Genomic DNA, 20,234 nt, shown 5'->3' on the forward strand with positions numbered 1-20,234 from the left:
AAGTCATGGTGAGCCACAGAAGACAAAGAAAAAGTTAAAATGAACCTATAGAGATTTAAATGCTACCCATAATCAAATGCAATTAGGGAGATATGTATGTCACACTGGGCCAAAGATTAGAGTACCCTAAGTGAATTGTCCAGGACAGGAAAAAGGTCTAAAAATAATAAGAATAGATGGCTATTTATAAATTAGGGAATCACTATCATTTTATCCTATATTACTGTAGTTCCAATCCGTGAATGTCCTGGTTTCAATTTTGTTGGTGTGATAACCTCACTAAAAAGCAATTTAGTGTAGAAAGGGTTAGCTCACACTTCCAGGTGACAGTTCATCATAACATGAAAATTAAAGCAGCAAGCATTCAAAGCAGCGAGTCACATCATATCCATAGTCAAAAGCAGAATGAATGATTGAATACATGCTTACTACTCAGACCACTTTTCCACTCTTAAACAGTCCATGACACAGGCCCAGGGAATAGTTCCACCCACAGTGGGCTAAGTCTTCCTACATCAATAAACATAATGAAGTCATTCCCCTACAGACATACCCACAGGCCCACCTAATCTAGACAATCCCTCACTAAGACACTGTTCTTGGGTGATTATAATTGCATTGACAATTAAAACTTATCATCACAATCCAGTCAACTAATTCCATTTATAGACATAGAGCTTCCTCATATCATTTCATAGTACTTAACTATGAATGGATTAGCGTGGAGTGGCCAGACATTTTAACAGAGATAGTGATAAGAAATACATAATTTTAAACAAACAGAAATTGGGAAATTTATACTAAATAGGCACAATCTAAGAAACAGAAAATGTGTCTCTGAAAACTGTAATGGATATAAAGATAAGGTAATAAATTATTGAAACAAAGACAGGCCTAACAGCCAAACACTAGTGGCACAAGCCTGTGATCCTAGTGATTAAAGAGACCAAGGCGAGAGGATCATAAATTCAAGGTCTGTCTGAGCTATAGAAGAAGCTCAAGACTAGCCTGAGAAACTGAGCAACTGAGCAACAGTGTCTCTCAAAAGAAAGGGTAAAAAGAAGGCTGGGGATATAGCTCAGTGAAGAAGTGCTTGCCTGGCATTCATAAGACAGATAACCTTATGAAGGATATGCAAAGGCCAACCTCAAGGTCATATTGCTAACTTTACAGAATATGCAAACATCTTCAGAGAAGAGGACAGAAAACTTGCTACAAAATGTAGAAAACGTGCACAACATTAAATTTCTCAATTGCAAAACCAGAGCAATGTCTTCACACATCAGGGTGAAAGTTATTTTTACCCTGGGATTCTATACCCAGCAAAACTATCACATGATATAAAGGTGTAATTATTATATTTTCAGAAATATATTGTCTCTAAATTTAATCTACAGTTCACTTTGTCCCAACAAACTACTATGGAACATATTGCACAAAAATGAGAGATTACACCTACAGAAAAGTACATGGATATCAGAAAAGGGACTATAATTCAGATCCCTAGACAATGACAAAGAGAAATTGCAGCATAACTGCTCTGTAACAAGCATATTAGCCTAACTAAAGCAATAAGCAGAAGGATTCCAGAAAAGATATATCTAAGAAGAACAGTAAAAACTAATTGAACATTTTACATATCTGTGGAAGCAATGAATCTCAAAGAATTTGTGTTTATATTAGGACTGGTACATTGAAATCTATGCAAAAGAAAATAATACAATAATTAAATTCCAGAAAAAATAGTACAAAATGCAATTATAATGCATTTTGTGACTTGACTGTGAGTAATTTTTGTGAAGCAGCCATAAAAATAGATATTGACTATTGTTCCAAATTTACACTATTATTAAATTGCAAAGATAAAATCAGCAGAAATACATATAGGGCAGCTGGAGGATAAAAGAGGAAAAGAATTTTCTGTCTTCCATATTAAGAAGCCAATATGTATCTACATTTAAAAAATATCATAATTACCTATTTGTTATTTAAAATGTAGAAGAGATAAATGAATAAACACTAAAATTGTTAGGATAGTTTCCTTGTGGGAACAATAATCAGGAGTGGAATGCAAGGAGCATTGAGCTTCGTTTTTTATTTCCTGAGTCTGCTAACACCATTTGAGTTTTTAAATTATGCTTTCATCCATATTTAATTTGAAATATAAAATGTAAAATAATGATGGGTATATTTGCACACTGTCTTCTAAATATGTGCTATAAAAGCCATTCTACTGAATTCCATTGCTTCCAAACTCCATCACATTTAGTCAACCCACAGGGAAAACTAAAATCTAATAAAGCATTTACAAGAATGGACAACGCCAAAAGTCCAAAGCTCCAATGTCAAGTTCTATCAGCTTGTCAGGAAACCCCTTGTAGGTGGTTGTTCCACTTGTTGTTTTTGCTGGTAAAACACTTCTGCCTTAGGATATGCTCATTTCATGCTTTGGATTTGGTTTTCTCCAGATACCATCCAAGCTGGATACATGATAATTAAAATGCACAAGGACAGATGTTTCTAGGTCTCTGTCAGGCACTGACAAATATTTTCATGTGTCATTTCTTCCAGTAACTGTGCACGAAAATCACGAGAATGGCATTTCAGATTTGTAGGACTGCTGTAACAAATTAGCTCAAACTTGGGCTAAAACAACAGGAACTTATTACCTCATGCTTCTTAAGGCCAAAGATCCAAGCTCAAGGTGTCAGCATGGCTGAGCTCACTCTGAGCTCATGGTGAGACTGTTTCACAGCCTTTTACATCTTCTAGCAGATGCAAGGCTATTGCTTAGCTTATGGTTGCCTAACTCCAGTCCCTGTTTCTATCTTCACATGTGTTTCTACTCTTGTCCTTGTCACTCTGTTTGGGTGCCTCCTACAGGGACTCCTGCCATTGGACTTAAGGCCAACCCAGATAATCCATGATCTCATTTTAAAATGTCTTGCTTAATTACATCTGCTAAACACTTCTGCCTGCTAAGGTCCAATTCACAACTTCAGGGTCAGGATATGGATATACATCTACAGGAAGCTGCCACTCACACTCAACCCATTCAAATTGTGCAGGAGAATAATGGAAAGAAAAGTCATGTGCTATTCACTTTAATGGCATGTCATATTTGGCCACTGCTAAAACTGAAATGTATTGTCCTAGAAATTGGAAGATGAAAGGAGTCAAGAAAATGTTGAATTCTGGAGACAGATTTGAAAGCCAGCCATAGATTCTTCTCTTTGGGAATCTAGATTTAACAATCTTCCAATTTGATTGTAGCTGTAAACTTGTTGGGCTTTTCTGTTTCAACACAGTGTTCTAAAGTAAAACCAATGTTGACTTGAATTTCTCAGTTGCTTCAGTTTGGGGAGTAAGTGAAAGTGAAGTCTTAGAAATGCCAGTCCAAGTCTCCCTGGGCAGCAGGAGGTATTTTTAGCACACTAAAGGAAACACATTTAACATAACTTGACAATTTCAAAGTTCTGTTTTAAAATCTCTGTCATCCCATATTTATTGGAACATCAAGGAGCTTGGGTAAGCCTTTGCATAATGTTAGTACCATGCACATAACCTGCTGCCTTAAATGAGTCACAAGAGGGTTCCTATCAACACTTCCTAGTATTATTGTTTTTCATTCATCAACAAACTTGTCAAGAAACCAGTGCTGACTCCATTGGCTCATTTGTCATGCTGCTTAGGTTTAACTGCATTCTTATTTAAACATTGCTAAGAAGAAATAATCCTTGGTTTCCAGGTGGTGAGAGTAAGTAATTAAGGTAATAAGACTTGGGAACCATTCAAAGACATCCACCTTTGTTCATTTGTGTTCTAAACCACATTTCTTACAGATTTTCTTTTGTTTTGTGATATGTGGGTATGTGTATTTGCTTTCCTTAACAATTAATGTTAAAGGTTAAATTATTTGTTCATTAAGTTATCACAGTGCCAGGCACATGACAAAAAAATTCAGTAATAATAAGTGTTCCTCTTATTAGTTTGTTACTACCATCATCAGTGTTGAATAATGACTTTCTCAGGCCTAGGGTGTTACTCTGTCATTTCTTTAGTTTAAATCATTCCACTTAGTGGTCTATTACATTCACAAATTATTTTTGTAAATTACTGACATCTAAATCCTATAGCTTTGCTCAGCCTTTATCTCATGCTTCTAAGGCTTGGTTGATGTGGATGGTATATGTCTAAACTTTCTTTTCTTTTGGTTTGCATTACAGGTAGTTAATTCTCTGTGTATAAGCTAATACCCGAATAAAGACTCTCTCAAAATTTATTTTCTAGAAATTCTCCTTCAATATTCTATTTTCACCTACAATCTCTATACCTGTGTGTCCCCCAAAGAAATACCAGTTCTAGAATTGCACCCATATTTAAGACCTGCATTCCAATCTCCTTGTTTATAATCTCCATTCTGTTATTTCTTTAACCCAAAAGGTCTAACTGTTTTTAATTCAAAGGTATTTCTTTACCAGATTCACTTAGAGGAATAGTATGTTTCCAAGTCCTCCAAATTAGCCATGGTATAATTTTTGAGCAACCTTTTTAGCTAAAAGATGGGATATATGGTATATGTATCATATATCTCTGATACTCCCTAATATATGAAAGTCCTCTTTGAATACCATAGCTATAAGCTCCCATGTTTATCAGTGATAAAGAAACAGGACTATAGTTTCGAAGCCAAAAAATAAGAACAAAATCTGAAAACAAATGGCATAAGAGAGATGAGTATAATATAACATCTTAAGTTGTTTGTTTCTTTTTATCTATGGTTTGTAACATTCAACGAATTCACAAGCATGTGCATTTGCCTCCCTTAAGGGCCAAAAAAAGTGAACACAGACTAGCTGCAGAGATGAAAATGATGCCCATTACATTGTTATTCACACTGATAACATCAATAAGGTCTAAAATGCCCCCAATAACATATAATATATAGTTAGATATAATTTTATATGTAAAATATGTGAATAATGCATAACAACTTAAATTTTGATGTAAGATTCTATGGATAGATATAAAATGGTACTTTATACACTGTTTAGTAAGGGGTCATGATTGAAGATGTAAGAAATAAATGATGCCAAGGAAAGATACTAAGCCTGGCCTTTCCTTCAGATTGCTAGAAAGAGCATCCCTGTGTATAAATTTAACAAGTCTACTTTCACTGTGTTCTTGGGAATCATTGAAAAGAAACAAAAGAAGTGAAATAGATTCAGATTAGGATAAGTAATTTAAAGGGCATCAATTTCTAAAGAACATTAGATTTAAAGTCAAAGCTCACTTTATGTGCTGCATGGCCATTGAAATGGAGTCATTTTTCACTGCTGTGTATCTACTAGTGACAGATGTGGAATTTGAGGCTTCTAGCATCACTGTGGTTGTCCTCAGTTTCTTCCTGTCACTGTCAACCTGATAACTACATCCACTCTGGGCATCCTAAATGACTGAAAATCAATGCATCCTCAAAACTTGAGAGCATCCACCCTTGTGGAAACCAAATTGTATTTTAAGAGCAAGGATTTGGGGAAACAATTTGCATTTGATCTTGTGTGTTTGGCTTCTTCAATGCTTGCCTTTAGACAAACTGCTTAAACTTTCTGAGCATCAGCTGCTTTATCTGCAAAATGGATGGCTTGCTATCTGTTCTACAGGGTGGGCCTGGGACTAAAACGAGGTAATATTGAGATCAGTCATCTCTTGTCTATAATGATGCTTCTATCAATGTCAGTTCCCTTCCTTCCTCTTCTCTGGATTTTGTGAACAGTTTACTCACTCCATAAACTTGTTGCTACTGAGAGTAATGGTTCCCTCTCACCCAGGAAGTACTTCAGTACAAATTTCTGCTGCTCAAGTACTCAATTTTAGGTGCTTTGTTATGCCAGCACTGAGAAGTTAGTGTACAAGCATTTTTTTTAAAGATTGGCCGTTATTTGTAATGAGATCTCTGAAGAACTAAGTCTTAGTCATACTTGTAAGGACTTTCATTTCCAAACTGAAGAAGAATGGGTTGGAAATGTCTTCCATCCAACTCTAGACAGCATATCTAGCAATATAATAATTTAATAATGAAGAATATAAGGGTCTGGGGAGATAAATCAGTTGGTAAAATGCTTGACATAAGAGTATGGGGACCTGATTTTCATACCCAATATCCATATAAAGAAGCCAGGTGCAGTGACCTACACCTGTAATCCCAGTGCTCAGGGAGTGGAGATAAGAGGATCCTAGGAGATTGTTGGCCAGCCAGCCGCCCTAACCAAACTGGCAAGTTCCAGGTACAGTGAGAGACATAATCTTAAAAAATAAGGTAGATAGCAATTGACATCTAATGTTGACCCCTGGCCTCGACACACACATCTTGCATGTGCTCTTACCTATACACATGTATACACCACACAGAGAGAGAGAGAGAGAGAGAAAGAGAGAGAGAGACAGACAGACAGACAGACAGAGTGATAATTTTTAAAAAAGAATATTAGGAGTCCAATGTTAATGACTGATTCTGAATTTTCAATAAATATATAGTTAAGTCTAGACTGTTTGTAGTAAAATAGACAGACACATGAGATTAGAGATACTAGAGAAATAGAGAGACCTCAATCCCTACTGTCATGTTTACATCAAATCCATACAATCTATATAAAAACCTTGTCTTTTAAGGCATATAATTGGACACTTTCTCCCCAATTAAGTAAAGAACTTACAACAAACATCATACTTGCACATTTCTATTTCACCAAAATTTGTCAACTATTACTATGTGAATAGGCAAACCATCGTCTTGCCCATTTTGTCACATTTTTCAAATAAAGCTGTCTTCATTTCACATTATTTCCCTGAGATGGTGTGCTTGAAGGACAATTGCCAAGCCTAAAGTTATAAGTATGTTTAATAGCCAGATTTATAACCAAATTGATTTGCAGAAAATCTGGTTATTCATTCATCTGGGGCTTACTCCCAAGGTAATTTTTGGTCTCAAGAGAAAGAGCTACATCATACGGAATATTGAGAGCTTCTGTGGTCAACTGCCACATTCAATAAGGAGCATTACTTTGTGGAAAAACTCAAAGGCATGCAGGGTGTTTGCAAAATGTGCAGAAATATCAGGTCACAACCTTCTCCACACTTCTGGAATGTAGTGTTTAAGCTCAATGCAAACTAAATAGCCAGCTGGAGGTCTAAAGGGCAATCATCTCTATTCTGTCAGCTCATGAGGAGGGTTCCAGTGACCTGCACATCCAAGTGTTTAGTTTAGAGATAATTTTCAATAAACTGTTGTCACTTGAAAAGAAACAGTCCAGACGTTGTATGGCCCATTTGGGATCCTGAGAAAATAAACAGCCAAGGGAATGCCTCCTGCTTGTCTATGCAGCCCTTTCTGGAATGCACTTTTCAGTTCCTTCCTTTTTTCCTTTGTAGCAGGTTTTCCTTAAAAAGAATGCTGTTTATTTGGCATGCCTTGGAGACCCTCTTTTGAAGACCTGCAGTCATGAATAGCTTTAGAGTCCTGCTTGGAAGCAACCAGTTCACCCTGCTGCTCTTCTTCCTTTTGCAGTTTCAGAGTCTGGGGCTGGACGTTGACAGCCGACCTGCTGCAGAAGTCTGTGCCACACACACAATTTCACCAGGACCTAAAGGTGAGGAAGAAACCTCACATTTCATAGAGCATGTATGATCTCTTTCCCCACCTCCAATCCACCCTAGCTGCTGTGTGACTTCTCTCCCTCTCCTCCAGTTTCCTCTGACTTCCTGTCATCTCTCTTGGAATTCACTGGACTATTAATTCCTTACTCTAGGCTGCCCTTGGTTGTCGGTAGGAGAAAGTAGGGGAAGGTGGAATCCTGAGATGTGCATCTGACAGCAATCACTGAGGACTGTGAGAAACTCTTCCATTGCACCTAACAGGAGATGAAGATTCAAAACCACCTTGATTAGAGCACTTATATTTACTCTAGGGCTGCTGTCCTTCCTCCTTTTCCTCACTCACACTGATTCTACAAAGAAACAACTAGGAGGTCAAAAATAAAAATTTATTCTGAAGTATATCCTTTGTAATTAATGGGCTCCTGAGTTCCAGGGAGGCAGATTATGTTTTAATGAAGGACCGAAAGTCATATATAAATGAGCATTTCTTTATTTGAAAGTGGAATCTCCAAGGTCAACTGCCTTCAGCTAGAGAATGGTAGAATATTGTTTTGGTTTTTTTTCCCCCAAGTAAGGTCGAGGTCCAAGGTCTAAATATGCTTCTAGCACTACTTGGGTTTTGTTGTTGTTTTGTTTTGTTTTTAATACATCTGTTTTCCTGGTTTCAGCTCTTACCCTTTTGTTCTGAAAGTGGCCACTGAACTCACTGCAGCTTACTTCGCTCTTATTAGTAATTCATGTGATGCTTCCCCGGGCTACGGGTGGAAGAATGGTAGCTGCTAAAAACCTGAGCTATAAAAAAAGGGGGATTTAAAAAAAAGAAAGAAAAGAAACATGGCTCAATTCTTGTCAGTTATGTAAATATATATTGCTTAAAGTGCATTTTTCTTAATCAGTGAATTAATTTTCTCCTAAGATGGCAGTCCAACTTCTAACCTTTGATACCACAAAATAAATGCAGGGAGTTACAGTGAGACCTTGGGGCTTCCAAATAATTTCTTGGGTGAATAAATGAATAATGTAAGGGCAAATGTTCAAAAAAGAAAGTTTGGGTTAGAAATAAAGTATTTACTTAAATCCATTACTGGATTTTTCACAGAATGCAAGAAAATTGTGTTTTCCCTGTGGTGTCATAGAGACTGACTATTGACGCGTTCCTCCATTGTGCAACAGAGGGAATCTAGTTGAGAATAACACCATTAAGTTTTCTTTTCCCTAGAAGAAAAAGCTACAGTTTTCACAATGGAATAAGAATGCACAAGAAACTCTTAATTAAATACCCTAAACATAGCACTAACATGTCTCTGGCAATTCAACTAATGGGCATTGACTGTTTATTGTTAGGCCCTGTTTTAGGCACAGCAGTACACCAAATGATGTATCAGTGTCATGAACAGCAGAGATAAATGGCTTTGCATAGGTTTCCTGAGCAGGTTTTGAGTTGAGGCTCAGGTACGATTCTTTAGAACAGTCGGGGACTGTTTGTATAGGTAAGACCAAGACTGCAGGAGAAGCTGGAGAAAGTCACTCATCAACTCTTCATTTTCAAAGGCTGCATGCAAAATCAGCCAGGTACCCCAGCATTCAGGGGGTGGAAGCAGGAACATTGCAAGTTCAGGGCCATACTTGTCTACCTGTGGACACTGAATTCATTTTTTTTTAAATGTAAGTCTTTATAAGGAAAAACAAGACATCTACCTTTAAAAAAATAAGCCACATTATTTCATTTATCACTTCAATCTATATATAGTGTTTCTTGAAAACCAGCAGTGTCGATGAGTCTTCTTCTGTTTTATTATTCACTTATATTCTCACTAGAAACTCAGGTACTGTTTTAATCTACTAAAGTTTAACTCTCTTCCTGAGCCCAGGGAGAACTGTGAACAGATCATAAGCTAATATGGAAGGATGGAGATGTGAGTGTACCTTGAAGGAGAAACTGAGAGAGGTGCTTTGGGACACTGTGTTTCAGAACTTCTCAGCTTAAAGATACGGATATGATTTCCTCTGCAGCATGTGGTCTTTGCAACAAGGGCGTTCTAAGTTCCCATCTCAGTAAAGAGATTCTATGACTCTGTAAGGTACCAAACATTTGCCAAGTCCAGGCACCATGTCAAATGACTTGGGTTTCATGCTAAGATAAGGAACCCAATTTAGGACTCATCTCTAAGTAGCAAGTTTGGGATTCAAGCTCTGAGGCTGAGCTCCTAGTTGACCTGAACCTTTGTGAAATGCCTTCACGGTACAGCAAGCTGGGTATGTTTACTGCTAGTGTTTCTCTGTTCTGGGCAGAGTATTGGAGTTGGGTGCATAAGAAATTCATGGGATGGAAACTACATCTCACTCATTCCTTGTAAAAATTACAACTCCAAGGAAGGCAGACCTGGATACTGGGCTCCTCAGAAGGAAAGCAAATTTTCTGATGGCCAAATAGACATTTTAAAGAGCCAAATTATAGTTTCTTCTCTCCAGTATCTTTTCTCCTGCAATCAAACCAGCGCATGCTTTTCTCCATGGCTAATCATCTCATTTCTGTGTTTACCAGCACAGGAATACTCTGCTCAGAAATTTCCAGATACTCTGAGAAACAGACAATTAAAGGAACTTAACAACTCTAAATTCGTTTGGGAGAGTGGAAACTAAATAAATTATTTAGACTTGCAGATGAAACGCCAATAATACTATCCAGTTATAGAATATGCTGTTCAGTAGACAGACACGCTTTCAGGGTCATTTCCGAAGCACAACCTAATGGAGGAAAAGTACTAGATTCTCTTTGAACTGCTTATGCTTCGGCTTCTTTATTTGAAAAGTGGGCATTCCTCATACATATTTCTTACTATTTTTAAAATGAAACAATCACCATAAATTTATCTTGTACAGATATCATTAGTGTATATTTAATAAATTTTGTTTCTCTTTCTTTTGCCTGCATATCAAGTGCACCCAGTAATGATTTTGGAATTAAGCATTCTAGTTACTCTAGATATCTCTGCTGAAAGTCCCCATTATATTTCTTTCCGTCCTTGAAATGTTTGTTTTAGATTACTTAGCAGGAAATGTTCTTTTTGGAATTTTATCCCTACCATGGTGGTGTCTTTAAGCAATTTATGTGAAATTCTGACCTCTGGTGGTTTGAGTGGAGAACAACAATGGATGAGAAAAAAAATAAAGACGACATCTGTAAGGGGTATTTGGAGGATGCTTGGCAAATTGAATACATCATCTTGTTTAATTTCACAGCATCCATATATTTGGATTTGCATAGTGTCCTTTATCCATATCCTAAGCATTCACATGCGGAAATAATCTTAGTTAGGCCAAGTGGATTCCCCAAGCTCAGTCAGAGCTCCAGTTAGTCGTGACAGTGGCCTCTTACTCTCTTATTCAGGCCCAGTCATTCCATGCCATTCATTAGTTTCCATTAGTTACATATTATGTTTAAAAGGGCAGCCACTGGCTACCTTCTGGTTATAACTGGTTCTTCATTATCTCAGGACATCGGGCTCATGTCATCTCAGCTCATGGGTTGTACTGGACACTAAAGTATGCTCAAATGATCAATATGTCCTCTACAATAATTAACACTGATTTTCATTTATTTGGAAGTAAGCACTATTGTACTCTAGTCTAATACATGTTAAGTAAAATACTTTCATTTAAAAAATATTGTCAGAAAGAGAAAAGAAGAAAAGAGAGAAAAAGAAGAAGAAATATTGTCATTTGCAGCTATACAAGTACTTTGTTACCCCAATGCACTTTAATTATCTCAATAAAGCTTGTAAAAGGTATATAATTCCCATTGGCCATATAAAGAAACTGAGGTTCATAGCTACAGTGTCACTAGACCCATGCCACGGAGCTGGAAAGGGGAGATTAGACTTGGGTTCAACACAGTTCCATTTGTATCATCTGTTCCAGTCAGCCCGCTGAATGCTCTAACTAAGCAGAAGGGCCCTCAAAGCCATGGTGATTGTATTGTATGCAGCAAGAAATTAGCTGCTTTGGGTTTCACTTCAAACCTCCCGTGGTCCCCGTGGAACTCATTTGTGGAGTGATGAGGGCACACATCTGAGCACAAAGCAACAAGGGTGTGTGGTTCTCTGCTCTTTTTCAATAAGAGAGATTGTGCAGTGAGGGAAGACAGTGGAGATCACCCTTACTGGGAGAAATAACTTTTCCCCAGAAAAATCCATTAACCATAAGAAAAGGGACATACATTTGGTCGTCTTCTTTATTATTATTTTGCATGGCTATATATTGCAGACTGATGCAATTTTGGTTATTTCTCCAAATAATTCCCAATATCCAGTTATGAAGGTTTCTTGTGACTTCCTCATATATAAGGCTAGGTATGTCTGGTGGTATTTGAATCCCTCACGTTCAAATGTAAAGGCTTATCACTTGCCAGGTAACTCTCAATGATCTTTGGTTTGTAAATTTGAGGTCTAGTGAGGCACAATGTCATGACAATCTCATGGGCATTGGTGGCCAAGTTACAAGTGAAACTGAGATCCTAGACTCTCTTCATCCCATCCTGTTTCATTATCCTTGTCCTTACTGTCTGTGAATTGATTGTTTGGTTTGACAAGTTAGCGTTAAAAAACAGATCTATGAGATCAGTGTGTGGCATGGCTTAGGATCACATTAATTAGGTCACTTCTCTATATTAAGCAGCCAGTTCTTTGCAAGTGACTTTCACAGAGAATTTAAGCAAGTAGCTTGACTTCTTTAATTTTTATATTCCACATTGTAGGTGTTTAGAACCATTTTTCCTCAGTTTCTTTGAGTATATGCCAAGAAAACATTTCAAAGCTAAGTTAGGAGGGGACATATAAAACTCTAATCCACCAAAGTGTAAAGATGAATCAGGAGGTAGTAAATGGTAGTGATTTTAAAAATTATTTGTCCTATTTTAATAAAAGCATAACCCTTATTCTGTTCCTCTCCCCAATTCCCTTATGTAACTATTTGGCTATGGGCAAATCACTGCTTGAGACCATAGCAACAGGTTCTTGTGTATTGATAAAACTTGTGGGCTTTGAAAACAATATTCAATCATAGCACAAGGACACTTGCTTGACTATGTCTATGGCAGCTTAATTTGTAATAGCCAGAACCTGAAAATAACCTAGACGTCCTTCAACTGAAGAATGAATAAAGAAAATGTGGTACATATGCACAGTGGAATATTACCCAACTGTTAAAAACAATGACATCAGGAAATTTAAAGGCAAATGGATATAACTAAAAAAGAAAAGAAGAAAAAAAAAAACATCCTGAGTGAGGTAACCTAGATCCAGAAAGACAAACATGGTATGTACTCACTCATAAATAGACAGTAACTTTAAAGTAAAGGATAACCATACAGACCCAGAAAGGCTAGGTAACAAGGAAGGCCCAAGGAGAAATACACGGATCTTCCAGAGAAGGGAATAGAGGAGATCTCTTGGTTGGGCTGGGGGTGGTTGGGCATGGGAACTTGAAGGATCAGATTGGGAGGTGGCTGGAGGGAAGGTATTAGAGAGATGACTGAAAAGGGGATGCTTTTGTGGAGTCAAGTAGAAGCCTGACACCAGAGAAACTTCCACTAGCCCAAGGATGGCCCCAGCTAAGATTCCTGGCAACAGTGGATGCATCTCCTGAACTGGCCATCCCCTATGATTGGACTAGTGACTACTCTACTTGTCATCAGAGAGCCTTCATCCAGTGATAGATGGAGGCAAGTTCACAGACCCACAGGCAGACATTGGGCCTAGCTGAAGGAGTCTTGCTGAGGAGAGGGAAGAACTGTAGAGTCAAGGGGGTTAGGAACATCAGAGGAAAAGCCACAGAAACAGCTACCCTGGCTCGTAGGAACTCATAGAGTCTGAACCAACAACCAGGGAACCTGTATGGGACCAATCTAGGCCCTCTGCATATATGTGACAGTTGTGTAGCTTGGTCTATTTGTGAAACTCCTGGCAATGGGAGCAGGGCTGTACCTGGTGCTTTGTCTGGCTCTTCGGAACCTATTCCTCATGCTGGATCACCTTGTCCAACCTGAATACATGGAAGCTGGTTGTTCTTACGGCAGCTTGATTTTCTATGCTGTGCTGATGCCCATGGGAGGCCTGCTTCTTTCAGAGCAAATACAGAGGAGGGGTGGATTGATGGAGGGATGAAAGGGAGGTAGTGGGGGAGAGTGAGAGGAGAGGAGGGAGGCAAGGCTGTGATCAGGATGTAAAATAAATTATTGCAAAGAAAGATTTAAAAAACTTGTGGGCTTTGGAGAAATATATACAATTTTAAATTTGAACTCTTCAGCTTATTTAGCTATGCTACCTTAAACGTTGGTGCCTTCAACTTAAGAGGGGGAAAGAATTATCACACAGCTTAAACACTTATTTTAAAACTAAAGCAAGTCTAGCATGTAGCCTAGCTATTGCTATTTCTTCTGTCTCTGTTGCTTTGACTGGTCATCCAAGTTTGCTTTCCCCTCACTTCCATTAAAAAAAATATATATCATTCATAGGCTTATCAAATTGGCTTTCCAAATGCAACTCCACTTGGAAAATACCCTTTTTGAGATTTCACGTTAGGTTCTGGTTCCACCTCAAAGTCACTTTCAGTCTTCCACGGCATGCAAACCCAAGACCCCACATTCCAACTACTTGTATTCTCCTTTTTCTGTAGCTTTCCACCCGAACTTGCCATCTTTTATTACTAATGTGGGAATGATAGCAGCATACATGGCGGGGCTTGTTATGAGGACTAAATGAACTTCAGGACACATCTAATCAAAGCCTGGGTTTTCTCACCTGTAACACAGGGAAGAGAATTTTCTAACTACTTTATGGTGTCATGGCGAGGAAGAATGAGTTGAGCTGCATGGAAGACAATACAATATCTGACCCCAGGGACTCTGTAAATATGGCCAAATAAAAGGCTTGGCAAAAGCAAGAGGAGAATGAGCCTGGTCCTTGCAGTTTTATTCCTTTTATTCTCCTTTAAGAAACACACTATCAGCTCTTATCCATCCTAGGCAACACATCCTGTTGGTCTCCAGTCATTGTTGGGAAGCTCAATCCTCACAGTTCATGCCATTTCATCCCTAATGAGACTGCCTGCTTTTATGCATCAATTATTTGAGCTACAATCTCCTACCGATGCATAAAAGTCTTTTAAATTATAGTTTATAGTTATCTTTGCTCTTTTAAGGATGAATTGTAAACACATGCAGTAAAATTCTGGACTGCCGATATTCAAGTCAAATGGCATCTAAATAATTTAATATTTTTGTGTTATTTACTGTGATTGTGCTTGATGTGAGAACTCTGTAAGCATCATTTTATGTCTCTTGTGGCCACTTGAAAATATTTGTATCTTTTTAGCAAATTATATTCACATCACTTTAGAATTTACAAAAAGGCTCATCCATTGTTTCATTTTTAGCTCTGCTGACATGTATAGGGATCACTTTACCTGTTTTAAAGAGAAGAAAACTCAGGCATACTGATCTTGCTTTTGATTCTACTGAACTACCATGGGCAAGTGTTTTGAAGAGAAATGAAGTCCAGCTTATTCTCACTCCTTAACACAGTGACCCATTTTGCTTATGTAACCATCACTGATACCTTGGAACATGATCTATTAACTGAATCATGTCACATCAGAAGGAAGAGTAGATGGACCACTGACTCCAACTTCTTTGAAGAGATTCCACCTACTAGGCTTTGCACTCAAGCTTCAGATTCATTCATTCATTTCAAGCCATAGTGCTAATATAGTAAGAAATAGTATTTGATGAAGTAAAACAATGTTTTCAACAGTGGTGTTTTGACTGTCCTAAAATGAACCAGGGAAAACACAGCCATGCAGAGACAAAAAATAAAACAAAGTCATCTCTATGTCGCTGGTCCACATGCTGGGTCACCAAATGACAAGGCAATGAAAGATAGGAGACTCATTAATCTGTGCAAGTTAAGAGATGGAATGAAGTGGGACCAGTAGCATGAAGGAAGCCAAACTGAAAGTTCACTCAGAAGAGACTTCTGGAATGATTCATTCATCAGTGTCAGCTTTTTGCTAAGTGCATTCTTCAAGAAGCACAACAAACAGTCTTGCAGGGATTGTGTGGCAAAGCCAGCACAGAATGCACAGACCAAAGGAGCTAGCAAGGTCACAATGCAGGGAGCATGGCCTATTTCCCTATATTGCAGCATAGCTAAGGTGACATTTTCTTTCCCAAATTAAGATGAGCTTGCATTGTAGCTTGCTTATGGAAGACTTAACAGCTGACATCCATATATATATATATGTGTGTGTGTGTGTGTGTGTGTGTGTGTGTGTGTGTGTGTGTGTATGTATGTATATGTGTGTATATATATATATATGTGTGTGTGTGTGTGTGTGTGTATGTGTGTGTGTGTATGTGTGTGTGTGTATGTATGTATATGTGTATATACATATATACACACATATATGTATATGTATGTATATATGTGTATGTATATGCATATATATGCATAAACATTACTGTATTTGTCTTTCTGGGTCTGGGTTACCTCATTCAGGGTGATTTCTTTTCTAGTTTCATCCATTCACCTACAAATTTCATTATTTCATTTTTTTATCATCTGAGTAATATTCCATTGTGTAAATGTACCACATATTTCCTTATCCATTCTTCTGTTAAAGGCCATCTAGGTTGTTTGCAATTTCTGGTACATAATAATGAATAGAGCAGCAATCAACATTGCTGAGCAAGTGTCTCTGTAGTAGGATGAAGCACACTTTGGGTTTATGCCCAAAGTGGTATGACTGGGTCTTGAGGGTAGACGATTTCCATCTTTCTGAGGAACTGTCATACTGATTTTCATAGTGGCTGTCCAAGTTTGTATTCCCACCAGCAATGGATGAGTGTTCCCATTATTCCTCATCAGTATGATTTGTCATTTATTATATTTATTTTGGCCATTCTGGCTGGTATAAGGTAAATTCTCAAAGTAATTTTGATTTGCATTTCTCTGATGGCTAAGGCTACTGAACATTTCTTTATGTGTTTCTTAGCCATTTGAGTTTCCTCTTTTGAGAATTCTCTGTTTAGATCTGTACCCCATTTTTAGTTGGATTAATTTTTTGGTGTCCAGCTGAGGGTTTTTTATGTATGTGGAGTTGGTAAATATCTTCTACCATTCGGTAGGCTGCTACTTTGTCTTAATGATGGTGTCCTTTGCCTTATAGATCCTTTTCCATTTCATGAGGTCACATTTATTAATTGCTAAAATTAGTGCCTGTGCTAAAAGGTGTTCTGTTCAGAAAGTTTTTTCCTGTGCCAATAAGTTCAAGGCTATTTCCCACTTTATCTTATATCAAGTTCAGGGTATCTGGTTTTATTTGATTCATTTGGACTTGAGTTTTGTGCAGGATGATGAATATGGATCTATTTGGATTTCACTTCATACAGCCATCTAGTTTGACCAGCACCATTTGTTGATGATACTGCCTTTTTCCAGTGTATATTTCTGGCTTCTTTATAAAAAAAAAAAAAAAAAAAAAGGTGTCGATAGGTGTGTGGATTTATATCGGTGTCTTCAATTCTACTCCATTGATCAATGTGCCTGTTTTGTGTCATTACCATGAAGTTTTTATTACTGTAGTGTAATTCTGTAGTATGAATTAAATTCAGCAATGGTAAGACCTCCAGCACTTCTTTTATTGTTCAGTTTGATCTTGATTTTCTTTTCTTACCATCTACTCCTTCTAGGTGTACTTTCTTCCTTTTGTTCTATAGCTTTCAGGTGTGCTGTTAATTCCCAGTATGAGATCCCTCTAGTATTATTATGTAGGCACTTAGTGCTATGAACTCTTAAAGCCTCTTAAAACTTCTTTCATTGTGTCCCAGAAATTTTAGTATGTTGTATATGTATTCATTTTCATTCAGTTCTAGGCAGTTTTTAATTTCTTTCTTAATTTCTGTCTTGACCCATTTTTCATTGAATAGAGAGTTGTTCAGCTTCCATGAGTTTGTAAGCTTTCTGTTGTTGTTGATATCCAGTTTTATTCTATGGTGGTCAGATAGGATGCAGGAAGTTACTTGCTTTGTGTATGTGGTCAGTTTTGGAGAAAGTACCATGAGATGCTGAGAAGAAGGTAAATTGTTTTACATTTGTGTGAAATGTTCTGTAAATATTTTTTAGTTCTATTTGGTTCATAATGTCAGTTAGCTCCAGAAGTTCTCTGTTTAGTTTTTGTCTGACTGGCCTGTCTATTGGCTGGAGGGGGTATTAAGTCTTCCACTATCAGTGTGTGGGTCAATATGTGATTTTAAACTATAGGAGTGTTTCTTTTATAAATTTGGGTGCCTTTGTCTTTCATACATAGATGTTAAGAATTTAAATGTCCTCTTGGTGGATTTTTCCTCTGATGAATAGGTAGTATCCTACCTTACCTCCTCTGATTAGTTTTGGTTTGAAGTATCTTTTGTCATATATTACAATGATTACACCAGCTTGCTTCTTAGGTTCATTTGTTTAGAGTAACTTTTTCCAAACTTTACTCTGAGGTGGTATCTATCCTTGATTTTAAAGTGTGTTTCTTGGATGAAGCAGGATAATAAATTTTGATTTTGCATCAATTCTGTTAGTCTGTGTCTTTTTATTGGGGAATTGCATCTACAGAGTCTCTGCATGGGTCTACATGTTTTTATTAACTAGGACTGAGTTGCTCCAAATTCGTCCTACTATTGCATATTCTCCAACACCCTCTTGTTTTCATTCCAGGAGTATAGCAAGAAATATGAGTGTAGGGTGGGAAGTGATCTGCGGGAAGGTGATCACTATACTGAACTCATCGATGATGAGAAAAAGCAGTATCCTACCTCCAAGGGTCAATGATCTTTACAAAGGTTCACTTGTTAGAACAGCATTGCAAGACACTGTCCAGAGTCCCTTCACTAAAGTCTTAGGCACAGATCAGATTTTGTTTAAGATGATGTTCAATTTCTTAGGGCCTGACACAGAGCTTCGTAGCCAACAGAACAGAAATGCAACAGATATTTGTTCAATAAATAAGTCAGTAAATTGAGCTGTGAATGACACTTGATATCCAACATTAATATGAAGTTAAATATCAGTGTATTACTTAAATAGTATGTCAAGACAGCAGTTAGAAAGTAGTAAAAAGGAACCAGATGGTGAATTACCAAGGAAATAATGCTATCAAGAAACTCGGATAATATAGGAATTAACTTGAGACAGAATTTATAGGTAGGATTTACAAATCAAGAGAAAGGGGGCAGAACTTTTTACACGATTTTTGGCATATTTTTCAAATTGTGAGAGCATTTCAGAGTGATGATGTATAAAGAAAAGCTAATGGTTTTTTTATTTTAAAGATATCTTCTGTTTCTGAATTCATTTCTCTCACTGGGGCTTATCTATATATTCATTCTATTTATTTTCCTTATTATAATAGTGCCATACTATACTCCCTAAGAGACATGATGTACATACTAAAATGCAGACCACTCTCTCTAATCCATCATTATTACTATCAGCAGAAAACTGTTTTGTATTTTACTACAACTGTAATCATTGGAATATAATGTAAATCAACGTTTGTTTCAACTAATTTCATAATGACACATTTTCAGATATTTACAGTTTCTGCAGTTTTTTTGCTCTAAACATTCTCGTATGTGTACTCAATTATGTCTATAAAGAAAGATCCTTGAGGTAAACTAGGGTACTTCATTTTTCTGTTTTAGTGTTTTGTCCTTTCAGTAGTAGGAACTGAACCTAGTACATCATTCATGCTAGGCGAATACTCTACTCTTTATATCTCCAGTTGTCTGTTTTACTTTAGAGGATGATGATGAAGATGATGATGATGATGATGATGATGATGATGATTTTACATTTATTGACTGATTTACATATGCATCCATGCCATGTGTGGAGGTCAAAGTGCAGCTTTCAGAAGTCAGTTGGCTCTCTCCTTTTACATTGTCGGTTCTGGGGCCAGAACTTACATCTTCAATCTTGTCAGCAGGAGCCTTTACTCAGTGGACCATCTTACTGGCCTATCGTTTTTTACAGGGTCTCACTGAGTTGCTCAGGCTGATCTACAACTCACTGTGTGGCCTAGGCAAGCTTTAAACTTGTAATCTTTCTCTATTAGCCTCCAGAGCAGCCAGGATTACAGGCTTATACATTTGTCAGATTATTGTCCACATGCATTCCCATTGTCAAGAACCATGAATGAGACATTTCAATTCTCTTTATCTATTTCAGATTTGGATCTGATGTGAAATACAGTGTAGATATTTATTTATATGTGAAGTATAATGTAGATATGTACATATTTATGGTGTAGACATTCTGTGCATTTCTCATCAAGTATTTGTTATTTAAACCCCTGAGTGATCTCTGGAAATCATTCATTGCCTTTCTACAAAGGAATTTTCCTAAGTTCTTTGTATACTATGACAATTACTTGTTTCTTATGTCTAGTATTCACTTTTCCTTTTGCCATTTATTTGTTTATAAACCTTGTAGATTTATGTATATTTACCTAAACTCTCGCCAGGTTGTTAT

General features: G+C 37.3%; 1 protein-coding gene across 1 annotated transcript in view; it reads left to right on the plus strand.

The window, feature by feature from the left end:
* Nucleotides 1-7,501: 7,501 nt before the first annotated feature.
* Colec10 (collectin subfamily member 10) overlaps nucleotides 7,502-20,234 on the plus strand; it is a 40,318-nt gene continuing 27,585 nt past the window's right edge. Inside the window, exon 1 of the mRNA XM_036207642.1 lies at nucleotides 7,502-7,649. Coding sequence (XP_036063535.1) covers nucleotides 7,502-7,649 — 148 coding nt within the window. The remainder of the gene's footprint in view (nucleotides 7,650-20,234) is intronic.

This window comes from Onychomys torridus, chromosome 16, assembly GCF_903995425.1.
Source record: "Onychomys torridus chromosome 16, mOncTor1.1, whole genome shotgun sequence".
Lineage (NCBI taxonomy): Eukaryota > Metazoa > Chordata > Mammalia > Rodentia > Cricetidae > Onychomys > Onychomys torridus.